At 39.0% G+C, this 26,117-nt stretch overlaps 1 protein-coding gene across 2 annotated transcripts in view; it reads left to right on the top strand.

Moving 5' to 3' along the window:
• Ppp1cb (protein phosphatase 1 catalytic subunit beta) overlaps nt 1-26,117 on the top strand; it is a 35,358-nt gene that overhangs the window by 4,807 nt on the left and 4,434 nt on the right. For both annotated transcript variants that reach the window (XM_026789667.1, XM_013354047.2), the window contains 6 exons: nt 16,165-16,296; nt 18,744-18,974; nt 20,981-21,085; nt 23,261-23,332; nt 24,138-24,289; nt 25,897-26,071. In XM_026789667.1, coding sequence (XP_026645468.1) covers nt 16,165-16,296; nt 18,744-18,974; nt 20,981-21,085; nt 23,261-23,332; nt 24,138-24,289; nt 25,897-26,071 — 867 coding nt within the window. The remainder of the gene's footprint in view (nt 1-16,164; nt 16,297-18,743; nt 18,975-20,980; nt 21,086-23,260; nt 23,333-24,137; nt 24,290-25,896; nt 26,072-26,117) is intronic.

Raw genomic sequence — 26,117 nt, 5'->3', positions numbered from 1 at the left:
ATCTTGTGACTTAGTTTCTTAAGTAACTAGAATTACAAATGTCTGTCACCATACCCTACATTCATCACTTAACAGACTAGTTCTCATTGGCCACATGGCACACTCATACCAGTAAATAGAAACATCGAGGTATCTTTATATGACTAAACTGCCATTGAGTATTTCTGAAACTGAAATTTCAGAATTAATTTCAGTGTCAGTAGGCAAGAAATGGTTTAGTCAGGGTATGTTTGGACTCTTGTCTCCTGGGATTTAGTTTTGGTCAGGTACAGATTATAACTAACCTCTGGACACCACTTCCAGTAAATAACCATTTCAGATCTTGTTTTCTCTAGATAAAGTAGGATCCGTAAAGATAGTGAAGCCCTATGCGTGATTTGGTGATAGACATTGGTCATTTGGAAAATGGTTCAGCTGAATTATATAGTTGATTAAATGTCAACAGATCCAAGAATTCTATTTGTTAACCATGGAAGTCTCATCAGAAGAGACCTTAAGACTGGATGAGCTATGAGAATAGATACAAAGTTTCCAGTATTTAAATTTTTACACTGAAATCTTGAATTTTATCATTGGTTACAAAAGAACTATTTTCTTTGACATGGCAGGGTGTTGTTTGTTTTTGAGAGTATCTGTTAATTATGTAAGTCTGGTAGCAGTAGTTTGTCAGTCTCGTGCTTTTCTTTGAGACAATTACTGTGTTGTATTTCAGCCGACATGTTTGGATACTTTGCCTTTTCTCATAGATGATTAAAGATGTAATTGCAAGAGCTGGGCTTAATTGATCATTCTTACTGGTTTTATCACAATGTTTTACTGAATTGCATGGCAGTGAACACACAGGATTCTCAGTAGTTGATAGCTCTGACCTGGTGAGTGTCAAAGTGCCAACAGTTTTCAGCATATTGCTTTTGTCCCCTCAAACAGATGTCAAAATAATACAGGAGTTCATGCTTTGAGCTGGGTACTTATTTATTCCTGAACTATTTCATCCCAATCTGTTTATCAACATTCTTTACTCTTTGTACTACACTGTTTTGCCAGTGTACAGGGGCATGGCTTTTACTTACAGTGTATCACAAATCTCTTTGAGGATTCATGAAAAACACTGTAAAGTTTTATTTTTGGTTGCTAGTAGACCTTTGTGCTATGCAGAATTTAGGAAATCTAGATTAGCTGACATTAGTTAGTGATGGGGTGAAGAGGGGAGGAGTGGCATAAATGAAAGAGAAAAATATCAGTAGTTAGTGAAGATTACTGAGATTTCGTGAGACACACATGTAAAGCTGATCAAATTGGTTCTTTTTGTTTTCTTGCTGTCCTCTGTTTTAGAGAAGGGAGTCTTGAGTAACTTAGAAAGTACAGGTGATGGTTAGTGAAAGATAAACGTTAGTGTGCATGGAAGATTCCACGGAGACACATCACAGGTCCTTTTTAGTTTAAAAGACAAACCTGTATTGGAAATTTTTCAAACAAATAAAATTGTAATATGGTAGTGAGTACAATTTGGTGGGTTGTTTTTTTGTTTGTTTGTTTTTTGTAATTACTGGGATGGAATTCTTTTGGATAGAATTCAACATTTTACTTAAGATTCAAGTAAGCGGTTTCAATGTTGGTCATAAAATTTGATTGTAAGTGCTCATCTGTTGATACTGATCTGTAATGAGATTTTGTGAATTTAATCTTGAAAGATGTGCTTTCACACAGATAGGAGCTGCCAAATGCTAACAGTAGTCTATAAGTCTATAAAGTCTATATCTTTTTGTTTGTTTGTTTTTGCTTTTTGAGGCAGGGTTTTTCTATGTGGCTTTGGAGCCTGTCCTGGTACAAGCTCTGTAGAACAGGCTGGTCTCAATGAAAGTGAGATGATTTTTAGTGTTTTTTTTGATTTTTGGAGACAGGGTTTCTCTGTGTAACAGCCCTTGACTGTCCTAGAACTCACTCTGTAGACCAGGCTGTACTTGAACTCACGGAGACCCACCTGCCACTGCCTCCCAAGTGCTGGGATTAAAGGTGTGCTCCACCACCACCTGGCTAAGTATATGATTTTAATTGAGCGTGTTCATTTCTTAGAACACATTTATACATTTTGGAGACAGGATTTCTCTGTGTAATAGCTCTGGCTGTCCCATAACTCACTTTGTAGACCAGGCTGACCCTGAACTCAATGGTCCACTGCCTCTGTCTCCCGAGTGTTGGTATTAAAGGCGTGTGCCACCACTCCCAGCCTTGAGTAGTTTTTCTTTTTTTAAAAAGGTGTTCCCAGCCGGGCGGTGGTGGCGCACGCCTTTAATCCCAGCACTCGGGAACTCGGGAGGCAGAGGCAGGCGGATCTCTGAGTTCGAGACCAGCCTGGTCTACAAGAGCTAGTTCCAGGACAGGCTCCAAAACCACAGAGAAACCCCTGTCTCGAAAAACCAAAAAAAAAAAAAAAAAAAGGTGTTCCCAAAGAAACCCGGGACCCTTTTTTAATTTTATTTTTTTTAAGATTTATTATGTATGTAGTGTTTTGCCTGCAAAATAGGACACCAGATCTCATTGCAGATAGGTGTGAGTCATTATGTGGTTGCTGAGAATTGAACTCAGGACCTCCAGAAGAGAGCAGTTAGTACTCTTAACCTCTGAGCCATCTCTCCAGCCCCTTTGAGTGGTTTTTCTTACCCTTGACTAGGTGACACGTGTTACTAACATGATAATTGGTTGGAGGAGCAAGTGTTCAAACCAAAGTGACTCCAAAGTTAGCTTGTAGGATAGCCATTGTGGAAATACAGGCAAAAATGTTTTCAAAGAAGCTGAGAAAAAACAATTCAGTATAACCTATATCAGAATCTGCTAAATGATACAACTGATGGTAGTGAAAATACACATAGAACAGGGAGGGGGAAAACCTTAGCTGTCTTTAAAGTCTTTTGATACAGATGTTCTACAGAAAAGGTACCTTATCATGTTTTCAAGCCAAGAATATCAATAACCAACTTCATTTTGCTTTCATGATCTCATTCAGTTTTAGTTTTGTGATTATATCAGTAATAGATTGTAACTTTGATTTTGTTTAATGATAAAATTTTTCTGAATGAAAATTATTATTTAAAATTTTAAAATTATGCATATACTTATGTCTGTGTAGCTATGAGCACATGAGTGTAGGTACCATGGGAACCAGAGGTATGGGACCCTTAGTACTGCAGCAGCAGCGAGCTGGGTGCTAGGAACCAAGAAGACCTTCTGCAAGACCAAGCAGCACATGGCTGCTAAGCTCTTCAACCCATGAAAATTATTCTTCTTAATCATTATTGAGTACAGGATAGTGTTGGGGTCTTGATATGTAATCCATGCTCACTTCAACTTCAAGATGCCCCCATGTCAGACTGCAGAGTGTCTGAATACAGGTGTACATGTGACCTCACTACCCAGCACTTAATGCTACATATAAGTTCAACTTAAAATTGTAAGAACGCCCCACTACAGTTTGTAAACATAATGTAAGTCATTTTGATAATAGCACTTTTGTTTACCATGCTGTCAAAAGTTAAAATAAGCAAGATCTTTATCCTCATAAACATTCAGCAGATTATTTTCCAATTCACTATAGTTCCTTCAGACATTAAGTACAAAAGCAATTTCCATATCAAAACCCATTTACTGTGTGACTAAGCAGCTTCCACCTAGCTCTATATTTGGAAATAATCAATATGTAACATAATAACATGTTAAAAGACAAATTACAAAGGAATTGTAAATCTAGGTAGTAGCGCACACCTTTAGTTCCAGTACTTGGGAGACAGAGGCAGGTGGGTCTCTGTGAGTTCGAGGCCATCCTGGTCTACAAAGTAAGTTCTAGGACAGCCAAAGGCTACACAGAGAAATCCTGTCTCCAAAATTCAACCACTAAAAATCATCTCACTCTCATTTTTTTAAATTGTTCATATCATCCCCAGTGTCCTCGGTCAGGCTTTAAAATTTTTGTCTCAAGATAATTGTCACAGATTATTCCAGTCAAATATAATTGACCTACCATTGGGCAGCATAATGTGATCCTGACTTAAAAAACAAAACCAACCAACGAATAGACCAAGAAAGAAAGAAAAAGAATGCTACCAGAGCTTCGAAGTAATGTCAGTCAAGTAACAGCAATCTGTCACTTAAACTACTAAAGCCCAAACAGAATGGTTTTTTTAGAGCGGCAAAAAAAGAGGATGCTTACCCAGAATTCCAATTATACTAAGGATATTCTTCACCACTAAAAGCAAAAATAAAGGCACATCGGAGCTCAGAAAATTGAGATGGGTCAGTGGTTAAGAGCAGGGCTGCTCTTCAGAGGTTCGATTCCCAGCACCCACATGACAGGTTGCAACCACCTGATTTTTGTCAGAAACCATAGTAAATGTAAAAGAAACAAGCATTGAAATTAAGATCATTCCAGCAGTTGGCAAGCAGAAGTATCAACCAAAGTTGAAGATCATCCTGGTCTACTTAGTAAGTTTCAGGGTAGTCAGACATACATACTGAGGCCCTATCTCAATAAATTAAGGGGACAGGTAAAGAAAACTCAGAAATTTACATATTGAATATAAAGACATTTTAAATTTAGGAACACAGTGGGGGGGCTGACTAGAGAGAAGACTTAGCATTTAAAAGTACTGGCTGCTCTTCCAGAGGACCTGCATTTAATTCCCAACATCCATGAGGTGGATAATAATCATCTGTAGCTCTAGTCTCAGGGATCCACACCCTCTTTGGCCTCTGTAGGAAGCAGGCACACAGTGGTACGCAGGTATGCATGTAGGGAAAACACCCAAATGCAAACAGAGTTTTAGTTAAATAAAAAAGAAAAACAGATGAATACAAAAATGGGAAAACTGTGTCATGTACACATTAATCAAATGAGGCCTGGGTTGACAATGCTAGGTGAAGCTGTAAACTTCAGTGTCACTAGAGATAATGAAGGATATTAGTGCTTTCATGATAAATTCAACAGAAATAAATATTTATGTCTTAAAAATAAGTCCAACACAAAAATCTAAAGTCACTAGACCTAAAAAGACATATAGAGAAAACCTTATCCCCATAGTGTACTACTATAGCTTTAGTAGCTGGTAGAACAAACAAACAGGAAACACTCAAATAGTTGGAAATTGAGGACGAAAGATATCACACAATTGGCCTGTGAAGATATCTCAGTAAGCTTTCGAGAAGATCTGAGTAGGAGACACAGAAAATTTGCATAATAAACTAACTTCGTATGGTGGTGTGGGCCTGTAATCTCAGCACTAGGGATACAGAGAAGGGCTTGGGGAATCACTGGTCAGTTAATTTAACCTACTTGGCAAGTTCCAGGCCAGAGGAAATGGACAGCACATGGAAAATGCCACCCGGAGTTATCCTCTGGCCTTCATACACAAAACAAGCTGGTTCAGACAGTGGAATAAGGATTTTATCAAAGTAGAAAGAAACAGTAGCAGAAAGTAAATATCCTCTTGATGAAAAGATTAAAAGTTTATGTGTCTAGAAAGACTTAATATCAGTAAAGATAAAGGAAACAATAGTACTAAGGGTACTAGTATAGAGCAGAGATGAACACATGTGATTTGTGATTGTGCTAGAGGAAAATAAATGCTTTAGAAGATGATTGGAATAGTTGAGTATTGTCTTTTAAATGTTTGTATCCAAGTCTAGTGACTTGTGCTGTGACCCTGAAAGGGGTAGTATTCCAAACTATTATGTTAAGAGGTGAAAAGACCTGATGCCCGCCATACTTCAGAGAGAAGTAGGACTCTTGTTGAAGGACAATAAGATATAAGTAACTTTATGCTAGTAAATGTAAAGGCTTAGATGAAAAGTTTAGCTCAACTGATAGAAAAATGGAAAATAATATTGTTCAAGAAAATGGATTTGTATTGAAACACCTTAAATTTCTAGGCTAGATTGTTTTAGTAGTGATCTAAACTACAAAGACATTAACATCTATTTATAACCTTACAGATACATATAAAAAGACAGGAGTTGGAAAGGTTGTTCAGCAATTATGAGCACTTGCTGCCCTTGTATATGATCCATGTTCTGTTCCCAACGTCCAGCACAGTGGCTCACAACTACTTGTAACTCCAGTTCCAAGGAACCTAACCATCTTCTGATGTAGGATGCCCCTCTCTATGCTGTTTATATGTTTTATTACCATTGGTGAATGAAGAAGCTACTTTGGCCTGTAGCAGGACAGAATATAGCTAGGTGGGAAATCCAGACAGATACAGGGAGAAAGAAGGTGTAGAGTCAGGGAGACACCAGCAGCTGCCAAATGAGTAAGTTGCCAGAGCATCACAGGGCACGTGGCAGTATGCAGTTAAATGGAATGGGTTAATTTAAGTTGTAAGAGCTAGTTAATAGTAAACCTGAGATGATAAGCCAAACAGTAGTTAATGTTAAGCCTCAGTGGTTGTTAGGGAACTGGCAGGCAGGAGAGAAACTGCCAATTATACTCTTTTAGTCTCAGTTGAACTTTTACACATGTGGTACATTCATGCAGGGTCATACACACATACATGAATAAAAATAATAACACTTCCCAACTTCATAAAAGCTTGCACAGCACTTTAGCAAAACCTGGCAATAACAAGAAATCAACCAGTATATGAATATAATCCCCCAAATCTTGAAAAATATGTGTCATTGTGAAACCCATTAATGTGTGTTAATAATTATGATCTTAAAAACTCAGCAAACTGGGGGCTGGAGAGATGGCTCAGCGGTTAAGAACTCTGACTGTTCTTCCAGAGGACCCGGGTTCAATTCCCAGCAACCACATGGCAGCTCACAGCTGTCTAAAAATCCAGTTCCAGGGGATCTATCTGACACCTTTATACCAATTCACATAAAATAAAGTTAAAAATTTATTCTTAAAAAAACAAAACAAAACAAAAAACTCAGCAAACTATTTGCAGGTTGAATCTTAACATGTTTAATAAAGATGTGGGCTTGCTTTAGGAGACCAGTTTACTTTAATACTCAGAGCTTCCGTTAAAACAAATCACATTAATATAAAAGGGAAAGTTGGTGGTTATCTCGATTAAAAAGTATTTGGTAAAAACAAAAAATTCCCCTCCCCCCGACAGAAATTCTTAGTAAAGTAAAACAGGCATTTTTTTCAAGATAAGGTACATAGAGTTATCAGTTATTAGTGCTTTCATGATAAATTCAACGGAAATAAATATTTGTGTCTCAAAAATATGATGGTGAGGTGCTGCTGGGTGCCATTTCCTCCAAACAGGTTCAAAAACGTGATGGGAGAAACAGCATCAGTTCTGCTCCTGAAAACTCTAGCCAATTGAGCAAGGAAGGAAGAGAAATTAAAGATTATGTCTTAGTCATTGTTCTATTGCTATGAAGAGGCATCATGACCAAAGGAACTTTTATTTTCCTTTTAAGACAGGATTTCTCTGTGTAAGACCCCTAGCTGTCCAGGAACTTGCTCTGTAGACCAAGCTGGCCTCGAATTTACAGAGATCCACCCGTCTCTGCCTCCCTGAATGCTGTGATTAGAATGTTGGGATTGAAGACGTACTCCACTTTATTATAGTGAAAAGCAAACAGAAATGTTGCTGGAGCAGTAGCTGAGAACTTTACATCCTGATCCACAGGAAGCAGGCAGAGAGAGACTGGGCCTGGTTTGAGCTTTTTGGAACCTCAAAGCCCACTCCCAGTGACACACCTAAATTTTTCCAAACAGTTTATCAACTGGAGACTTAAATATGCATATGTTTGGGTTAGTGGGGGTCTATTCTATTTGAATCACGTTCCACTCCCTGGCTCCCATGAACTTGTAATGGTATCAAAAGGCAAACTGCATTTAGCTCAACTTCATAAGACCCTATAGTCTTTTACAGTCTCAATCAATACAGTCTCTTTTGAGACTCAAGACAATCTCTTAATTGTAACCCACTGTAAAATCAAAAGGTAAATTGCATACTTCCAACATACAATGGCACAGAATATACATTACCATTCCAAAAGGAAGGAGAGGGCATAGTGATGAAATACTGGACCATAGCAAGTCCACAGCCCAGCAGGGCAAGCTCCAAACTTTGCATGCACCTGCATCTGATGTCAAAACACTCTTCAGGTCTCTGGCTCCTTTCAGCTTTATTGGCTGTAATACACTTGTCTCTCTTGGGCTGGTTCCACTCCCTGTTAGCAGCTCTCCTTGGCAGGCAGCCCAGCACTCTGATCCCTCCAATATCTTGGGATCTCCTTCACAATCCAGGCCTCACCTCCACAGCTTCATGCAGTGGCTTCTCTGAGCCTCCATGCAGGGACTTCCTTGCTAAATGCCTGACATCAGTGCCCTTCCTTAACCACTGAGGAAGGTTCCATAACTCTTTTCCGGTATGCTTGACTAAAATCAGAACCATGTGGCTGAAGCTGCCAAGTTCTGCTGCCTACCTGGGCCCCCTCCATTACTTGTATTTGCATAAATTGTGACCTGGTGGTTTCTAGGCTAAGAAAATCTTAGGCTTATTATTTTCATAGGTTGCAAGGTTAGCTGGTTGGGGCCTTGCCTGAGGTCACCACTCCCTTTATTCCATTTAAACATCAGACTTTAACATTTTCATCTTGAGCACAAGACTTGGCTCCAATATTGCATTTTCTAGCATTCCTTTTCCACTCAAACTGTACATTTCTTGCTTCTCTTTGTCCACTTTCCTTTTCATTATAGATCTACATAAGGGTGATCACTAATAACTGTGACACAGTTCATACTAGATTGTCTTTGAAGTCTCTTTTGCCAGTGACATTTATCCAACTCTTCGATTAGCCTTAGGCAGATTTTTAGGAAAAGGGCAAAAAGAAACCACATTTCTCTGCCAAATTATCACAAGAATGGCTTTTCCGTCAGCTGATATTTTTCCCCTCTGAAGACAATTGAGCTAGGCCTGCGTAGTTCACATTGGCCTTCAGCGCTACTATCTCCCAAGCTCCTACAGGGATGGATTGCTCAGCCTCACCTACAACAACATTCACTTGCTTTCTTAATCCAAGTCCCCGAAGTCCACTTTTCACCAACAAGCATCTTGAACAGGCTGACACAGCCTGGTACCAATTTCTGTCTTAGTTATTCTTCTATTGCTGTAAAGAGACACTGACTAAAGGCTACTTTTATAAAAGCATTTAATTGGTGGCTTGTTTACAGTTTCAGAGGGTTAGTTCATTATCATAGTGGGAAGCAGACAGGCATGGCACTGAAGCATAGCTGAGAACTTTACATCTTCACATCTTGATCCACAAGTAGCAGAGAGGGAGGGGGCTGACTGAACAACAGAGCTTGGGCTTTTGGACTCTCAGAGCACATCCCCAGCAACACACCTACTCCAACAAGGACATGCCTCTTAGTCCTTTTTAAACAGTCCAGTAGCTGGGGACTAAGCATGCAAATATGTCCGCATTTGGGGACCATTCTTGTTCAAACCACCATGGATTGGAAAAGAAATAAAGCTGTGTTTTTATAACTGTTATGACTGACTTTTAAAAATCAAAAAAACCTGTAAACTTTAATACTACACAAAGTCGGTATACAAAATATATATTCCTCTGTGTGTGTGTGTAATCACATACTGGAAAAATGAAACAGACATTTACAGTAGTCCTCCCAAAATCAGTTTGAAAAATTTATACAAGACTGCCACAGTAAAGACTATGAAGAGCCGGGCGGTGGTGGCGCACGCCTTTAATCCCAGCACTTGGGAGGCAGAGGCAGGCGGATCTCTATGAGTTCGAGACCAGCCTGGTCTTACAGAGCTAGTGCCAGGACAGGCTCCAAAGCCACAGAGAAACCCTGTCTCGAAAAACCAAAAAAAAAAAAAAAAAAAAGACTATGAAGAAAAAATGGACATTGCTGAGGAAGATGACCAGAGCTAGCAAGATGTTACAGCAACTAAAACACACTCACACACACACTCTGGACAAGAGTAAATGACAGGTAAAAGGAGAGGAAAGGGCATGGGTTGGAGACTTGAAATTAAGACATCAATTCTACCAAATTCCTCAGTTCATTTTTCCATAAACCCCATAAGCCCTACAAACTTGATGACCCATAGATACAAGCAAACTTTAAAGCTTTGGGAAACACAAAAGTACCCAGATTACTTTAAGAATTTTAAAGATCAGAGTCAAAATGTTTATAATACAAAAAATGGTGATAGAGTGGTGGTGATGTAAGAAAGAGACACCGTAATAAGAGTGTCTTCTTGTTGGTGTTTTCCAAGACAGGGTTTCTCTATGAAACAGTCTTAACTGTCCTGGAACTCGATTTGTAGACCAGGCTGGCCTCGAACTCACTGAGATCCACCTACCTCTGCTTCCTGGGTGCTGGAATTAAAGTTGTGCGCTACCACTGCCCCAGCTCAGTAAGAGTGGTTTTCTATCAAGCTGCCACTGAATTAGTTGCTATTAATCAGTGCTACTAAATCAGTTGCCTTTGTGCCTGGATAAAAATGAACGCTAGGTTGGAGAGATGACTCAACAATCAAGAGCTCTTGCTGCTCTAAGTTGATTCCCAGCACCTATGTGCTAGCTCACAACTGTGACTTCATTTTCGGGGGTTCTGGCACATGTACACAAATACACATGCAAGCAAAACACCTAAATTAACCTTGATTTTACTTCAAGCAGTATAACAACCTAATTCAAGATGAATTATACAATTAAATTAGCTGTAACCAAATATCAAAAAATAAATTCTTTAGAAAGGGTAGTGATTTCTTGATAAAATGCACAAAGTATTAAGAAGTGAAAGGCAAGGTTAACTTAATTGAAATTGTTTTAAAATCTATATTCATTAAAGAACTTTTCATTGAAACAGCATTAAGAGATGGGAAAAGGTCCAGCATCAAGATTGATTGATTGATTGATTGATTGATTGATTTAAGATTTCTGCCTCCTCCCCGCCACCGCCTCCCATTTCCCTCACCCTCCCCCATCAAGCCTCCTCCCTTCTCAGCCCAAAGAGCAATCAGGGTTCCCTGCCCTGTGGGAAGTCCTCCATCCAGGTCTAGTAAGGTGAGCATTCAAACTGCCTAGGCTCCCACAAAGCCAGTACCTGCAGTATTTGTAACGAGGTGTGGTGTCCTCTTCTGGCCGGCAGGCATACACACAGACAGAATATTGTATACATAATAAATAAATTAAAAAAAAACCCATTGCCATTGTTCTTGAGTTCTCAGTAGTCCTCATTGTCCGCTATGTTCAGCAAGTCCAGTTTTATCCCAGGCTTTTTCAGATCCAGGCCAGCTGGCCTTGGTGAGTTCCCGATAAAACATCCCCATTGTCTCAGTGTGTGGGTGCACCCCTCGCGGTCCTGAGTTCCTTGCTCGCGCTCTCTCTCCATCTGCTCCTGATTTGGACCTTGAGATTTCAGTCCGGTGCTCCAATATGGGTCTCTGTCTCTGTCTTCTTGCATCGCCTGATGAAGGTTAATATTCAGGAGGATGCCTATATGTTTTTCTTTGGGTTCACCTTCTTATTTAGCTTCTCTAGGATCACTAATTATAGGCTCAATGTCCTTTATTTATGGCTAGAAACCAAATATGAGTGAGTACATCCCATGTTCCTCTTTTTGGGTCTGGCTTACCTCACTCAGGATAGTGTTTTCTATTTCCTTCCATTTACATGCAAAATTCAAGAAGTCATTGTTTTTTTACTGCTGAATAGTACTCTAATATGTATATATTCCATACTTTCTTCATCCATTTTTCTATTGAAGGGCATCTAGGTTGTTTCCAGGTTCTAGCTATTACAAACAATGCTGCTATGAACATAGTAGAGCATATACTTTTGTTGTATGATAGGGCCTCTCTTGGGTATATTCCCAAGAGTAGTATTGCTGGGTCCAGGGGTAGGTTGATCCTGATTTTCCTGAGAAACCACTGCACTGCTTTCCAAAGTGGTTGCACAAGTTTGCATTCCCACCAGCAATGGATGAGTGTACCCCTTTCTCCACAACCTCTCCAGCAAAGGCTATCATTGGTGGTTTTGAGTTTAGCCATTCTGACAGGTGTAAGATGGTATCTTAAAGTTGTCTTGATTTGCGTTTTCCTGATCACTAAGGAAGTTGAGCATGACCTTAAGTGTCTTTTGGCCATTTGAACTTCTTCTGTTGAGAATTCTCTGTTCAGCTCAATGCCCCATTTTATAATTGGGTTGATTAGCCTTTTAGAGTCTAGTTTCTTGAGTTCTTTATATATTTTGGAGATCAGACCTTTGTCAGTTGCAGGGTTGGTGAAGATCTTCCAGTCAGTGGGTTGCCTTTTTGTCTTAGTGACAGTGCCAGCACCAAGTTTTAAGGTAAGCAAGCGGTTGCCTCAAAACAGATATCCAAAAAACCCATTAATTATAGGAAAAGGCACTCAACAAGCTAATGCATATTAAGATTTCAGTGAATGCTACTATATTATATCCAGCAAAGTCACTAAAAGTTAAAAATACAGATAATAGCCAAAGTTGACAAAGATACAGAGCAATAGTGATAGTTTTATTATAAAGTGATACAATCACTATGTAAAACTGTGCTGGCGTCTCACTCTTAAAACTCAGCTTTCTCTGTGACTTTGATTTACTCAGTGTTCCAGACATGCTCAAGAAAAATGTACTTGAACGTATTGGTGACATTGATAGTGGCACCAAAGCGGAACTTTGTGATGGAGTCATTCAGTGAAACACTTCAGATCACTAGACACAGTTAAAGGAGTAGCAGGTCTCACAGAAAGAATTACGAACAAAAGAGTTTACTTCTGTTTTCTAAAATTCAGAAACAGGTCACATTACTCCATAGTGAAGGAACGCTGACCTTGGACACTGTTAGGGCACAAAGGATGTTTGGTTGTGGAAAGCATTGTATCTTGAGCTGAGAAGTGGCGTACTGGGTGTGATAGTTGACCTTTCATTGAGTTAGTCATTCTAGCTTAGTTATCTGTACATAATACCTTAGAGTGTTTTTGTTTGGTGGTAACAGCAGATGTTTGCTATGTACTTAGTTTGACTGTATCTCATGCTGAAGGTTTTCACCAGGAAATTTTATGTACAAAGTGGAAAGAAGACTGGTTGTTTGGTGACTACTTTTGAACCGTTCCTATTGCTGTTTGCTTCCTACAGTTGTGTGAAACGTGAGTGCTTTAGTCCTAAGTTGTTTAATTCACCTCTTACTGTACAATGAAGATAACTTGGAATTTCTGGGCTACCAGAAGGACTAACTGAAAGATGATGATAGTGTTCTGAGCCTGATAAAGTATGCAAACTTAGCTGTGCCTTCATAATATAGTGTGACCTTATGCCTGGACCCATTCAAACACTGGCAATATTGTGGGCTAGTCTAGTTGCTCCATGTAAAGGAAGAACTGATTTCTTGATTATACTGTCACTGTCCCCTACCCAAGATGACCAAGAAATGCTCTTAGAACCAGAGTACTCTGGGCGTGGTTCTGAAATGAAAGGATTGGGTTGCTCTGAGGACTATCCTAGTTTTCTAACATTTAACCAGTTAAATTTTGAAGTCTCTTGATAAAGGCTTTTGGAACCGTTAGTTTCTATAATAGCATTCATCCGCCCCTTAGATAGACTTTTGTCTGAAATGCACCTTTATGTGCTACTAGGTGGGGAGAAAACCTGTTAGCCCTAAGACGGTGTTAGTCAGAAGGCAAGCAGCAAAATAATCACTGCAGCATGGCTCTGTTTGATAAAATTTTAGTTCTGTAGGTTAACATGACTAAGTTAAAGCGTTTAAACTTTGTAAATATGTTAGTCAAAGCCACATAATTACTGAACTCAAAATTAAATCTACAGCTGGGGAAATGGCATGTTCAAACATGAAGACCCAAGTTTAGACCCCCAGCACCAATGTTAAAAGACACCTGCTTTAACCTCCGTATGGGGTGTGTGTGTGTGTGTGTGTGTGTGTGTGTGTGTGTGTGTGTGTGTGTGTGTGTGTGTGTGTGACATGCTAACTGGGTACCAGCCTAACTCGTGGTCAGTGGGAAGTTCTAGGAATGAGACCGTGTCAGAGCAGAATGCCTAGTGTCCTTTTCTGGCCTCTGCATGACTCACAGATGAGCACACACACACAAATAAACTCGTAATTTACTGATAACAGAGAAAGAAGATAGCCGCTTTAAACTGACCTGTTAAGGTGACCCACACTCATCTTCTGACTTATAGTTGCTGTTAAGTTTCAACTAGCTTTGGAGTTTAGTGTTTTATTAATAAATTGTAGGTAATAAATTACAAACCTCATTGTTATTGGGAATCTCACTAGTGTTCAGGTTGAGGTGAATTTAGGATTTTTTTTCCACCTCAGACACATGCCGTTGTGCCAATTTTGAATTTTTATAACAACCAAAAATGTTTCCATTGACTTCAGTTGCTGTTATCTTTAACAACTTATACACAGTGGACTTTTAAGTATTTGCTGAATTGATGACTTCTGAACAATCATTTTTAGCTCTGCATTTACTCATTCAGAGACCTTTAATCTTTCAAGGTGAATGCTTTTCCTCTTAAACCAGAGGTCTCCCAATTTATAACTAATGCCAAACCAAGCCTTTAATCTTGGGAGGCAGGTGAATTTCTATGAGTTCAAGGTCAGCCAGAGCTACACAGTGAGACAGTGACAAAAATAAACAAACACTAGCAAATAAAACCCTAATGCTAAAACCAGGTGTAGTGGTGGTTGCTTATAATTCCAGCTCTTGGAGGTAGAGCCAGGAGGATCAGGAGTTCAAGGCCATCACCTGCTACACAGTTCAGAGTAGCCCAGACTACATACAGGAGATCCTATCTTAAACAGGCGAACAACAAACCAATGCCAAATTAAAATTGTTGCTATATTGAAGCTAGTTTTCCAGAATTTTCTTTGAATTTCAAGGGTAGTTGTGTGCGTGTGTGTGTGTGTGTGTGTGTGCGCGCGCGCGCGCTTGTGCGTGCGCGTGTGGAGGGGGGTATCATTCCTTAGTTACTGTCCACTTTATTTTTTCTTTTATACAGTCTCTCATTGGCCCAAATTCATCCTGGAAATTCAAAAGCAACAACCAGCTAAACCGCCTTTCTTATACAGACCTTAACACAGCTTTACATAAGTACTCCATCCACAGGTGTGAACCACCCCTGGGATTTTCTGCCCAGGTTAAATTGGCTGGCCAAGGAACACCAAGAATCCACCTCCTATTTCTGCTTCCCCAGTGCGGGAGTTACTTCACCCTGTTTTTTATTTAACGTGGGTTTTGGGAATTGAAATAGATCCTTTTCCTTTTAAGGTAGTCTTATTAACTGGTATATATGCCAAAACACTTGTACATTGTATTCTCTTACCTCTTCCTTGGTATTTTGGTGTTAATATGGTCATAGAATGCATAGTTCTAATTTTTGAATATCTGTTTTTGTTTTTTTTTTTTTAAGCCTGTTTCATTCTGACAAAGGAATTATAGCAGTTGCTAGGGGAGAAAAATGTGTGTTTAGTTTGCAAATGGGAACTCGCAGTGCGGGGTATATTATATGGCATGTTTCAGTGTTCTAATGAGCAACTAGAAGTGCAGATTGATAAGCCTCGGCACTGCTGCGACTTTAAGGAACTGTGGGAAGCGGAATCACCTCATCTCTCTTTGCCGCTGGTTCTTAGTGATGCTGTGTTTGCTTCCTGCTTACTCGAGAGTTTATTTAATGAGAACAGGACAGACCTTAAGATGCTAGCCTTGAAATCGCTTGAGTATCTTGGACTACTAGCTCATGCTGGCCACCGGAGAAATGCATTTTAAATTATTTGTTTTGCCTGCATGTATGTCTGTGTGAAGATGTCGAATCGTGGAGTTACAGTTTTGTGCTGCCATGTGGGTGCTGGGAATCAACATTAGGTTCTCTGGATGAGCATCCAGTGTTCTTAACCACTGAGCCATCTCTCCAGCCCCAGAGAACTACATTTAACTTGTCCAGATTTGAGAAGTATCATCAGAAGCCAGCAACATTGGAAATTAATGCCACAGTTCTTAAAATAAATTCACCGTTAGCCATATGACCCGGTCCATGTGTGACTGTTTCTGGTCTTCAAAATATGGGTATAGTTCTTTAGAAAGCATTATTATTTTATGGATAATTCTGAAAAAGTGACCAGTTTCCTCATTGTTTTATCAGTACGAGGATGCCGTCCAGGAAAGATTGTGCAGATGACTGAAGCAGAAGTTCGAGGACTGTGTATCAAGTCTCGGGAAATCTTTCTCAGCCAGCCTATCCTTTTGGAATTGGAAGCACCACTGAAGATTTGTGGTATGTAGACAGTCAAAGTTAGAAATGAGTTTTCTTTTTTTTTAGGCTGACTTCGAACTCACAGAGAGATCTATCTGCCTCTGCCCTTCCCTAGTACTGGGATTAAAGGTTTGTGCCACCATGCCTGGCAGGAAGTGAGGGTCTTTTGTTGTTGTTGTTTTTTGTTTTTGAGACAAGGTTTCTCTGTAGCTTTGTAGACCAGAATGGCCTTGAACTCAGAGATCTGCCTGCCTCTGCCTCCCGAGTGCTGGGATTAAGGCGTGCGTGAGTTTTCTAAAGCACTTATTCTCTCATTAATTTTGAGGGTGATTTAGAGAAAACTTCCAAATTTGAATTAAAACAATTCATAGTTTTTATTAAGGGTTGTAATTTATAAAACCTGTGTTCTTTGTAATGGTTATGTGTTTGTGAAAACCCTTTGTTCTTCATGTTTCTAAGTAATCTACCTTGAAGCCATGTAACTTGATGTTCAGTGTATATTTTTAAATGTCAGATATTCACTAATGGGATGATACTTTCCCTTTCCCAGACTACTGCCCCTCCCATTCCAGGGTTCCTCTGAGTTCAGTGTTGTCCTGTTAGGAAAAGGTCCTGGTCCTCAAGCACACAGTTTGGAGGAGGTCCTCATCCCTTTCTAGGGGTTGCTTCTGATCTTTTTTGTTAAGAACAAGATGGGGTTGGGTAGGGGAAGACATTAGCCACCAGCACTCAGAGTTCTATGATGTCCCAAGCTGGGGTTCCAGGGTTAAGTAGGGGCTAGGGTATCTCCAGCCTTAGCAACCTGAAGACCTCAAGGATCAGACTCTCGGGATATTGCCAGAGAAGCAGCTTTGGGCAGCGACTCCTAATTGGTGACTGGGTTTGGGGAAAAGTCACCAGGGGACTGCAATGGTAGAGGTAGTCATGTATGTTGAGTCAGGAGGGGTAGGTGACCATGTTCTCCTTGGACTGGAACTATTTGTGCAAGGGTTCCCTGGTATCCAGTCCTCAAGGTGGACCAGTTGTCCCAACTTGGAGGGCCTTGCTTTCAGGACTATTGCAGAATCATTATGGTTACTTTCAGGGTCCCACAGATTTAGTGTATTTCTTAAGTGCTTTGTATTCTCTCCTCTGTGGGATTTTATTAAATCACCTGTGGTGCTTTGTACTGTATCCAGCAGATACATAGTAGCAGAATAAATGCTTGTTGATAAGTGAGCTTAGACTATTACCCTTACATCAAAAACAGTAGTTGAAACTCCTGGCAATCTTCAGTCTCTTATGATTTATAAATAAGGTAATTTAGTTATTTGTAGATGATCTAAAAATTATTTGAAGTACAGATCCTCCTGGATTTATGGTGTGGTTATATTCCAGTAAACATTAAGTTGAAAATAACATAAGCCCAAAATACATTTAAAACACTAATGCTGAACACTATGGTTTGATACATTACACTGTTAAGCATCAGTTGTACGGTCACAAGCAGTGTGACTGATGGATACCTATAGCTTGCTGCTGCCACCTAGCATATCCCAAGTGTTGTATCACATTTCACTAGCTTGACAAAAAGATTCGGAATTCAAACTGCAGTCTACTGACCACACAGTGCTATTGTACCACCATAAAGTGAGAATCTTGTAAGTTAAACCATTTTAAGTCAGTGATTGTATTTCATACACGTACCCTTGCAAATGTTATTTAATATAGCAATAACTTGAAGGTAATAAAAGTTATTTGTATGATTTTGTTTGATTGTTTGTGGGGTTTTTTCTTTTTCTTTTTTTTTTGTGGTTGGAGAGACAGCCGTGGGTTCTGGAAACTGAACTCTTATTTTTGGTTGTGAGCCTAGCCTTTAACGGCTGAGCCATCTCTCCAGCCCATTTGTATGTATTTTAGTTCCTGATATTTGGTATAACAGTATGACTTAAGTTCAGCTACCAGCTAATGAGAGTAACTGTCCCAATTATTTTATAAAAAATTGCCTGAAATTTTTGTAGTATACAACAATATTAGTTTTTCAGCTCAGTTTCTATAAGATAGGAATTTTGATTCAGCTTTGCTAGCTCTTCAGGTTCTGAGAGTCTCGTGACACTCAAGTCAAAGTGTGCTCTGGGCCTTGGTCATCTGCAGGCTGAGCTGTGAATGGGTTTGGATCTGTGTAGGTTTACTGGACTGCGGGCCCTTATTCCAACTGAATGAGCTGCTGGCCAGAGTCTCCTCCATTCTTTGTAAGAAGCAGCTCCATCAGCAAGCAGGGGAGAAGGTGTGAGGTTGCGAGCATGATAAAAGTTACAGTTTTTGTAAATGAGTCTTAGAAGTGACTGGCCGCATTTGGGTGGTGTTGTTTATTAGCAGTAAGTCTGGATAGTGACCAATGCTGTAATGTTAAGGAAGTATACAGAGTTTCTAACGGTCATAGATGCTACGTAAAACTAATCAAGTTTTCTAACCCGGTTTGTTTTTAGGAGACATTCATGGACAATATACAGATTTACTGAGATTATTTGAATATGGAGGTTTTCCACCAGAAGCCAACTATCTTTTCTTAGGCGATTATGTGGACAGAGGAAAACAGTCTTTGGAAACCATCTGTTTGCTGTTGGCTTATAAGATCAAATACCCAGAAAACTTCTTTCTCCTAAGAGGGAACCATGAGTGTGCCAGCATCAATCGCATTTATGGATTCTACGATGAGTGTAAGTGGGATTTAAAGCTTAGAAGCGCATTTAGTTTCCACATGCTTTTACGATTCAAATGAATTTCTTCTTCAGGTACTCGGTGATGTTTTCATTTTTATTTTTTTTATACAATGTCAGGCAAAAGCCCAGAAAGAACCTAAAGCTAGGAAACACGCTAAATTTTTTTCTTGGGATCTCCTTGGTCATGTTCCAGATTGTCTGCAGCTTAGTTGGTTGAAGGTAGTCCTCTTAGTTTCCCCAGTAGGATACCCGAGAGAAACAAGCTCAGTACACTACAGACAGTGGCTTCTGCTTTTCTGCTGTTTATTTGTTCATTAATGTGTGTGTGTGTGCAAACATGTGCACATGCACCCTACATACATGGTATCGTGACACACATTTGGAGATCAGAAGAAGATGGCTTCCGATTGTTTTTTTTTTTACCTAACATTCTCAGTAGTAGGGAACCCTGGCTGCTCTTCTGGGGGACTCGGGTTTGGTTCCCAGCACCACATCAGGGAACTGACAAACTCTGCCTTTAACTCCAGGTTCAGCGATTCTCTCTGTATCCTTGGCAGTCACTTCATACATGTGGTTCATAAACAAACAAGCAGACTCACATGTATAACATAAAAAATAAAATGCTAAGTGAAAGTCAAAATTTATTTTTAAAATTTTTAATTTTTTCTCACATTTATAGTAGTTTTCTGATTAAATTATTTTTACTGCTAAATCACCCATTTGAATCTACTTTTTTTTTTCCTTAAAAACTCATAGCTTCCTGATTCCTGTAACAACAAATGTTTGTGAATGTATCATGTATGCCAGTCACTTCTGACACTGGAATGTGCTGATACTCAGGGCAAGTTACTCTTAAACACACATGGGATTTATGTTGTAATGATTCTGTATTTGATTTTTACATTTTTTTGTGATCTGAATTAAGTCAGACTTGTACAGAGAAAGTAAGTTGAAGCACATCAAATTGTAGCCATTTTTCTAAGCTACAACAGAAATTAAGGCATGTTCTTAGAAAATAAAGTGAGACTTGAATATCCTTTAGGGTAGAAAAGACTTCAGATGAAATGTGTGGGAAAACAGCTTGTAAACGGTCTATAAGTTACACTTACTCATTAAAAGGTAGGCTTGGACATAAAAACGGGAAATTAATAGCTGTGACTTCCATCCCTTCTCTGGCTTGGTAGTTGAACTTAATGCCCAATCAGGAAAATCTGGTAACTCTTAGTTGAAGCTGTCTTTGTTGTAGCTGGGCTATGGGAAATTATAGCCTTGCATCTTTTCACTTGCTGTAGTACCAAGTTGTAATTTGCTCGGAAGTGAATATGACTTAGGTACTTGGAAGTGTTCCTTTCATGGTAGTAGGTTTATACCTCGTTACTCAGTGCACTAGGTTAACGTGGACCAGCTCCTCATTTTATCTACTTACTTGGCCAGGTAAATCCATTGAATGGGGGGAATTAGCTAATACCCTATTAGCCAATTTTAAAAATAGTGTATTACAGTGATTTTATAAGATAAAGCCATTTGATGTCTTTAAAGTCTTTATAATCCCGTAGGTGGTGTTGATTGTTTATTTTATTGCCCCTTTAAAAACATAAGTAAAAAAGTTAAGTATAGGGGGCTGGAGAGATGGCTCAGGGGTTAAGAACATTGCCTGCTCTTCCAAAGGTCCTGAGTTCAATTCCCAGCAACCACATGGTGGTTCACAACCATCTGTAATGAGGTCTGGTGCCCTCTTCTGGCCTTCAGGCATACACACCAACAGAATATTGTATACTAAATAAATAAATATTAAAAAAAAAAAGTTAAGTATAATGATAAACCTGCATGCTGGACAAGTACTGAAACGTGAGCTACATCCCCAGCACATGAAAAAAGCGCTATGTGAATGAACTGTGTTTGTGCTAAGGTTGCACAAAGAAGAAAATTAAAACCATCATATTTTCTCTTTGAGATAACTAATGAGAATGGTTATTGATTGATTAATTCTCACTTTTTTATAGGCAAAAGAAGATTTAATATTAAATTGTGGAAGACATTCACTGATTGTTTTAACTGTCTGCCTATAGCTGCCATTGTGGATGAGAAAATCTTCTGTTGTCATGGAGGTGGAGTAATAAATTTGCTATTTAGAAGAGACCTACTAATTAAGATGCTGTGGGAAATATGAGTGTGCCGGGAAGTACACAGCAACTAAAACCATTCTGACAGCAGATTACAGGCCAGGCAGGGTCAGGGCTGCATAGGAAGATGCTGTCTCAAACAAAAGCAAAGTCATGCTAAGAATGAATAAAAACTGCTCGAGGCCTGCTTACAACCTCCTTCAGAGGGGGACAGTGGTGGCCCACGCAGGGGCAATCCCAGTGGGGACAGAGGCAGGCGGATTTCAGTGCGTTCAAGGCCAGCCTGGTCTACAAAGTGAGTTCTAGGACAGAGCTGCTACACAGAGAAACCCTGTCTTCAAAAACAAACATAAGTCCTTCTTTGGTAATTAGAAATTTGTGATTATTGATAATGAAAATTTAACATAAGTATTGACCTGAGTGGTCTATACACACCTGTAATTCCAGAATTCGGAGGGAGATGGATCTCGGGGCCATCCTAGGTCATATATGCCATGTGAAAGAAAAAAGAAAAGATAACTAGGTGATTTTTAAAAGTATTTTCATTTTGCCTCAGTTTAGGCCTGGTTGACTGGTTGGGTGATTTTTTTTGTTTGTTTGTTTGTTTTTGGTTTTTTTTTCTGGTGGTGCTATGGCTCTAGCCCATGCCTCAAATTTTGATGAAAAGATACTCTGCCATCAGTAAAACCAAGAGGCTAATTATCTTTCTGTCTATATTAAATACTTTTTATCAAACTTTAAATGTAATATAATTTAATATTCATATAACTTCTAAATTTTATGCAGTATATCAGCATAAGTACATGTTAGGAAATGAGGACACGAGAATACAGAGATTAGAATTCATATCAAACGTTTTCAGACCTCCATCCTCAGCACCCAACTTTACATCAGTGCTCTTTGGTGTCTCACACAAAGGAGCTATGTTTCTGACTCATCTCTAAAGATTGTAAATAGCTATGACTAATGCCTGGGGACTTTCTGAAGAGCCCCAGTGTGTAATAATGAATAATTTTGTCTATGTTAGATGAAGTTTTTTTAAGTTCACATGCATCAGAACTCACTTGAGAATACACAATAAAGTTTTCTATGCTATCACTTACACACAGAGTTTTTCAAAAGTTAGGGAGACAGTATATTTGGTAAAATGCTTGCCATGAAAACGTGATAGCCTAAATTCAATCCTTTAGAACCCATGTGGAAAAGCCAGCTTTGTTTAACGAGTGAGCTCCAGGCTAATGAGATATCTTCCTTTTCAAACAAGGTAGAGGCAGGTATGTCTGTATGAGTTCAAGGCTATCCTGATCTGTGTACCAAGTTCCATGTCAGTCAACCTGTCTAGAAACAAACATAGCAACAGCAACATACAAGGAGATTGCTCCTGAGGCAACATCCAAGGTTATCTATCATCTGGCTTCTGCATATAAAAATATAATCATACACACATGTACAGGTGTGTATAGGTCAATTTAATAACTATTTGTATTTTCATATAGGGAAGAAATTTAATGAAATAATTTAAAAAATTGGTTGCTCAGTATTATCCAGGGTAGTATCTTAAGGGAAGCTGTAAAGTGGGAAATGCTGGTAAGACGGGTAGTTAGGCCCAAGGTAGGGAGTGGTTTATTCTGACAGCATCATTCACTGTATTTGTTGAAATGTTGTTTTCCGTAGACTGAACACTTAAGGAATTGTGTTCTTGGACATTGATGTAGCTGAGATAGGAACCGAGAAGTTTGAAGTGTGTATTTAGCTTCATTCCTTGTGATGATAATTGAATTATTTACTAAAGAAATGGTAGCTTATATTTATGTTCTATTTTAAAGATTACAGAGTGTATTCTTGTGCTTTTTCTTATTTATCCTTCTGATTAATAGTTTATATATTTTTGCAGATAATGAGCATGTTGAGGTAGGATATGGGGAAAAGCTCTTAGGGGACCAAGAAAGTAAAAATGCTTCAAGATTTAGTGGTCATGAAGTTACAAAAGTAGTAGGAAGGATTGCAACTGAATGTCTTCTTATGGAGGATAAGGGCATTTGGGAAGAAAATATTGGAGTTCCTCCTTGGAGACTTAATTTATTTCCTTGGTAGAAGGATAGAAAAGACAACATTATAAGTGTTCTGCTAGATGTCAAGTCTTTCTCTTTTTATTTATAGGATTGTCACCAGATCTACAATCTATGGAACAGATTCGGAGAATCATGAGACCCACCGATGTCCCCGATACAGGTAAGTATATATAGAAGTTTAGTTAATTGCTTTATGTGAAATGCTGACATGTCTGAACCTAATTATACTTAGTGAAAGTCATTCAGAAACTTAGTATCAGCCCCAAAACCAGTTAACATTTGATAGTAAGTTTCTGCTTGGGGGATATTTTAATTGAAAGTTTCTGAGATATTGAAAATGTTTATTTTGGTGTTTGATTTTCTGTTCAGCCTTCTGAAATATATTATAGTCCTTAGATCTTTTCCTAGGTTCAGACATTTCTCGAATTTAGGATCTGATTTGATTTTGTTCTTCATATATATTTTTTTAATACTGTAGAGATTAGAAAAGCAGACTTAAAGTGAAAAACAGAATCCAAAGTGATCAGGACAATCCTGACGGAAAAAAATTACAGGAAAAGATTAGCCCTTCCTGTAAGATAAGTCTTACTTAAAAGTGTTAATGTGTTTGTGACTTAATGATAATAAATAAAATGACATAAGAGGCTGGTAGTGTAATTGTAAAGAATGGATAAGCTGACTATCGAGAAACTAAACAGGTTCCAGCTACCATGCTTGAGTGTTTCACACACTATTTCATGTATGCAGAAATCATCAGAAAGTGTGCCTTAGGAAGCCAGGAAAGGTTATATTTGTCTGATTGCCTCAACAAAGAATGGTTAAAGTGGAGAGAGGGCAGGAGAAAAAATATAAAATAATATATATATATGGGGATATATATGTATGTGTGTGTGTGTGTGTGTGTGTGTGTGCGTGCGCCTAATTCTGTGCTTTCTTCTTATTTTTTTCTTTTCTGTTTTTTAAAGGTTTACTTTGTGATTTACTGTGGTCTGACCCAGATAAGGATGTACAAGGCTGGGGAGAAAATGATCGTGGTGTTTCTTTTACTTTTGGAGCTGATGTAGTCAGTAAATTTCTGAATCGCCATGATTTAGACTTGATTTGTCGAGCTCATCAGGTATGCAGTATTAAGACTCTTGGATATTTTGTTAATTTCACATGCTTTTGTTCACAGGTAGATAAACAGATAAGCTTCTATCTCCCCATGTATCTTAGTTACTATTCTGTTGCTGTGAAGAGACACCATGACCAAGGCAATACATTAAAAAAAAAAAAGCATTCAATTTTGGGCTCGCAGTTTTAGGGGACTAGAGTTCATGAACTGCATGGCATGGAGTGTGATGGCTGGCAGGCATGGTGCTAGAGTAATAGCTAAGAGCTTCCATCTTGAGGCAACAACCAGTGAGGCAAAGAGCGTGATGACTGGGAATGGCTTGGACTTTTGAAACCTCAAAACCCCCAATGATGCATGTCCTTCAACCAGGCCACACCTCATACTTCCCAACAGTTCCATCTTCTGAGGACCAAGCATTCAAATATAGGCATTGATATCTAAGAAAGGTAATGTAGGGGGTTGACAAAGTGGCTCAGTAATCAAGATTACTGGCTGTTCTTCCAAAGAACCCACCCACATCTGATTCCCAGCACTAACATGACAGCTTCAAACTGTCTAAAATTCCAGTCCCAGGAAATCAGACAGTTTCTGATCTCCAGTGGATGACACTAGGCATGCAAATGATGCACAGACATACATGCCGGCAGAACACCTATACACGTAAAAATAGAATAATTCATTAAAAATAAAAGATAATGTTGTTTATGTAGGAAAAAGAGATAAGGAGGCCAGCATCTAGAACTCATAGTGTGTTACCCAAATGTGTGGGTATTGTTTTTTGACAAAAAAAAATTTTTTGATTGTGTTTTTGTTTCAAGACGGGGTTTCTTTGTGTAACAGCCCTAGCTGTCCTGGAACTAGCTCTGTCTATAGACCAGGCTGGCTTTGAACTATCCATCTGCCTGCCTCTGCCTCCCAAGTGCTGGGATTAAAGATGTGTGCCACAACTGCCCGGCGCTATAAGAAATTTTTTGAGACAGCCATAGAATGTGATTATAAACTGATTAATTATACATTGTTAATTATTTTCTGTGATCAAATCATTATTGAACCACTGTTCTCAGTAATGCATACTTACAGTGCTCATGCTCTATAAAACATAATTGGCTTATAATACATTTTGGAAATATTTTTGTCTTAATTTTGTTTTTAAAGTATACATTTCATTTTCTATGCATGAATGTTTTGCTTGACTGTATGTGCTTGTACCACAAACATGCCTGGTGCCTAATAGATCAGAAAAGGACATGAGAACCCCTGGAAGTAGCAATACGGATGTTCGTGAGCTGCCATGTTGCTGTTTGGGAACTGAATTTAAGTACTCTGAAAGAGCAACAAGTGCTTCTAACCAATGAGCCATTGCCTCAGTCCCTTTGACCTCTTTTTACGTTGCTGGTTTGGTTTTGTGGGTTTAAAAAAGGAAGTTATATATCTGTGTGTGAGTATGTGCAAACGGGAAGACTCATTTTGTTTTTTCTTACCATCTCCGGGCATAAAACCAGGGCCCTGGCACCTGAAAAAGTTGCTGTTTGGCCTTTGCTTCATTAATCTGCATCAGCATAGACGATTAAAAATTACCTGCTAATGAGGATTTTTATTTCTTTTGACAGGTGGTGGAAGATGGGTATGAATTTTTTGCTAAAAGACAATTGGTAACCTTATTTTCTGCCCCAAATTACTGTGGCGAGTTTGACAATGCTGGCGGTATGATGAGTGTGGATGAGACTTTGATGTGTTCGTTTCAGATACTGAAACCATCTGAAAAGAAAGCTAAGTACCAGTATGGTGGATTGAATTCTGGACGTCCTGTCACTCCACCTCGAACAGCTAA

The sequence above is a fragment of the Microtus ochrogaster genome, unplaced genomic scaffold (assembly GCF_000317375.1).
Source record: "Microtus ochrogaster isolate Prairie Vole_2 unplaced genomic scaffold, MicOch1.0 UNK26, whole genome shotgun sequence".
Taxonomy (NCBI): domain Eukaryota; kingdom Metazoa; phylum Chordata; class Mammalia; order Rodentia; family Cricetidae; genus Microtus; species Microtus ochrogaster.
Note: the sequence above shows the minus strand (reverse complement) of the source record. Positions and strands in the feature narration are given on the sequence as shown.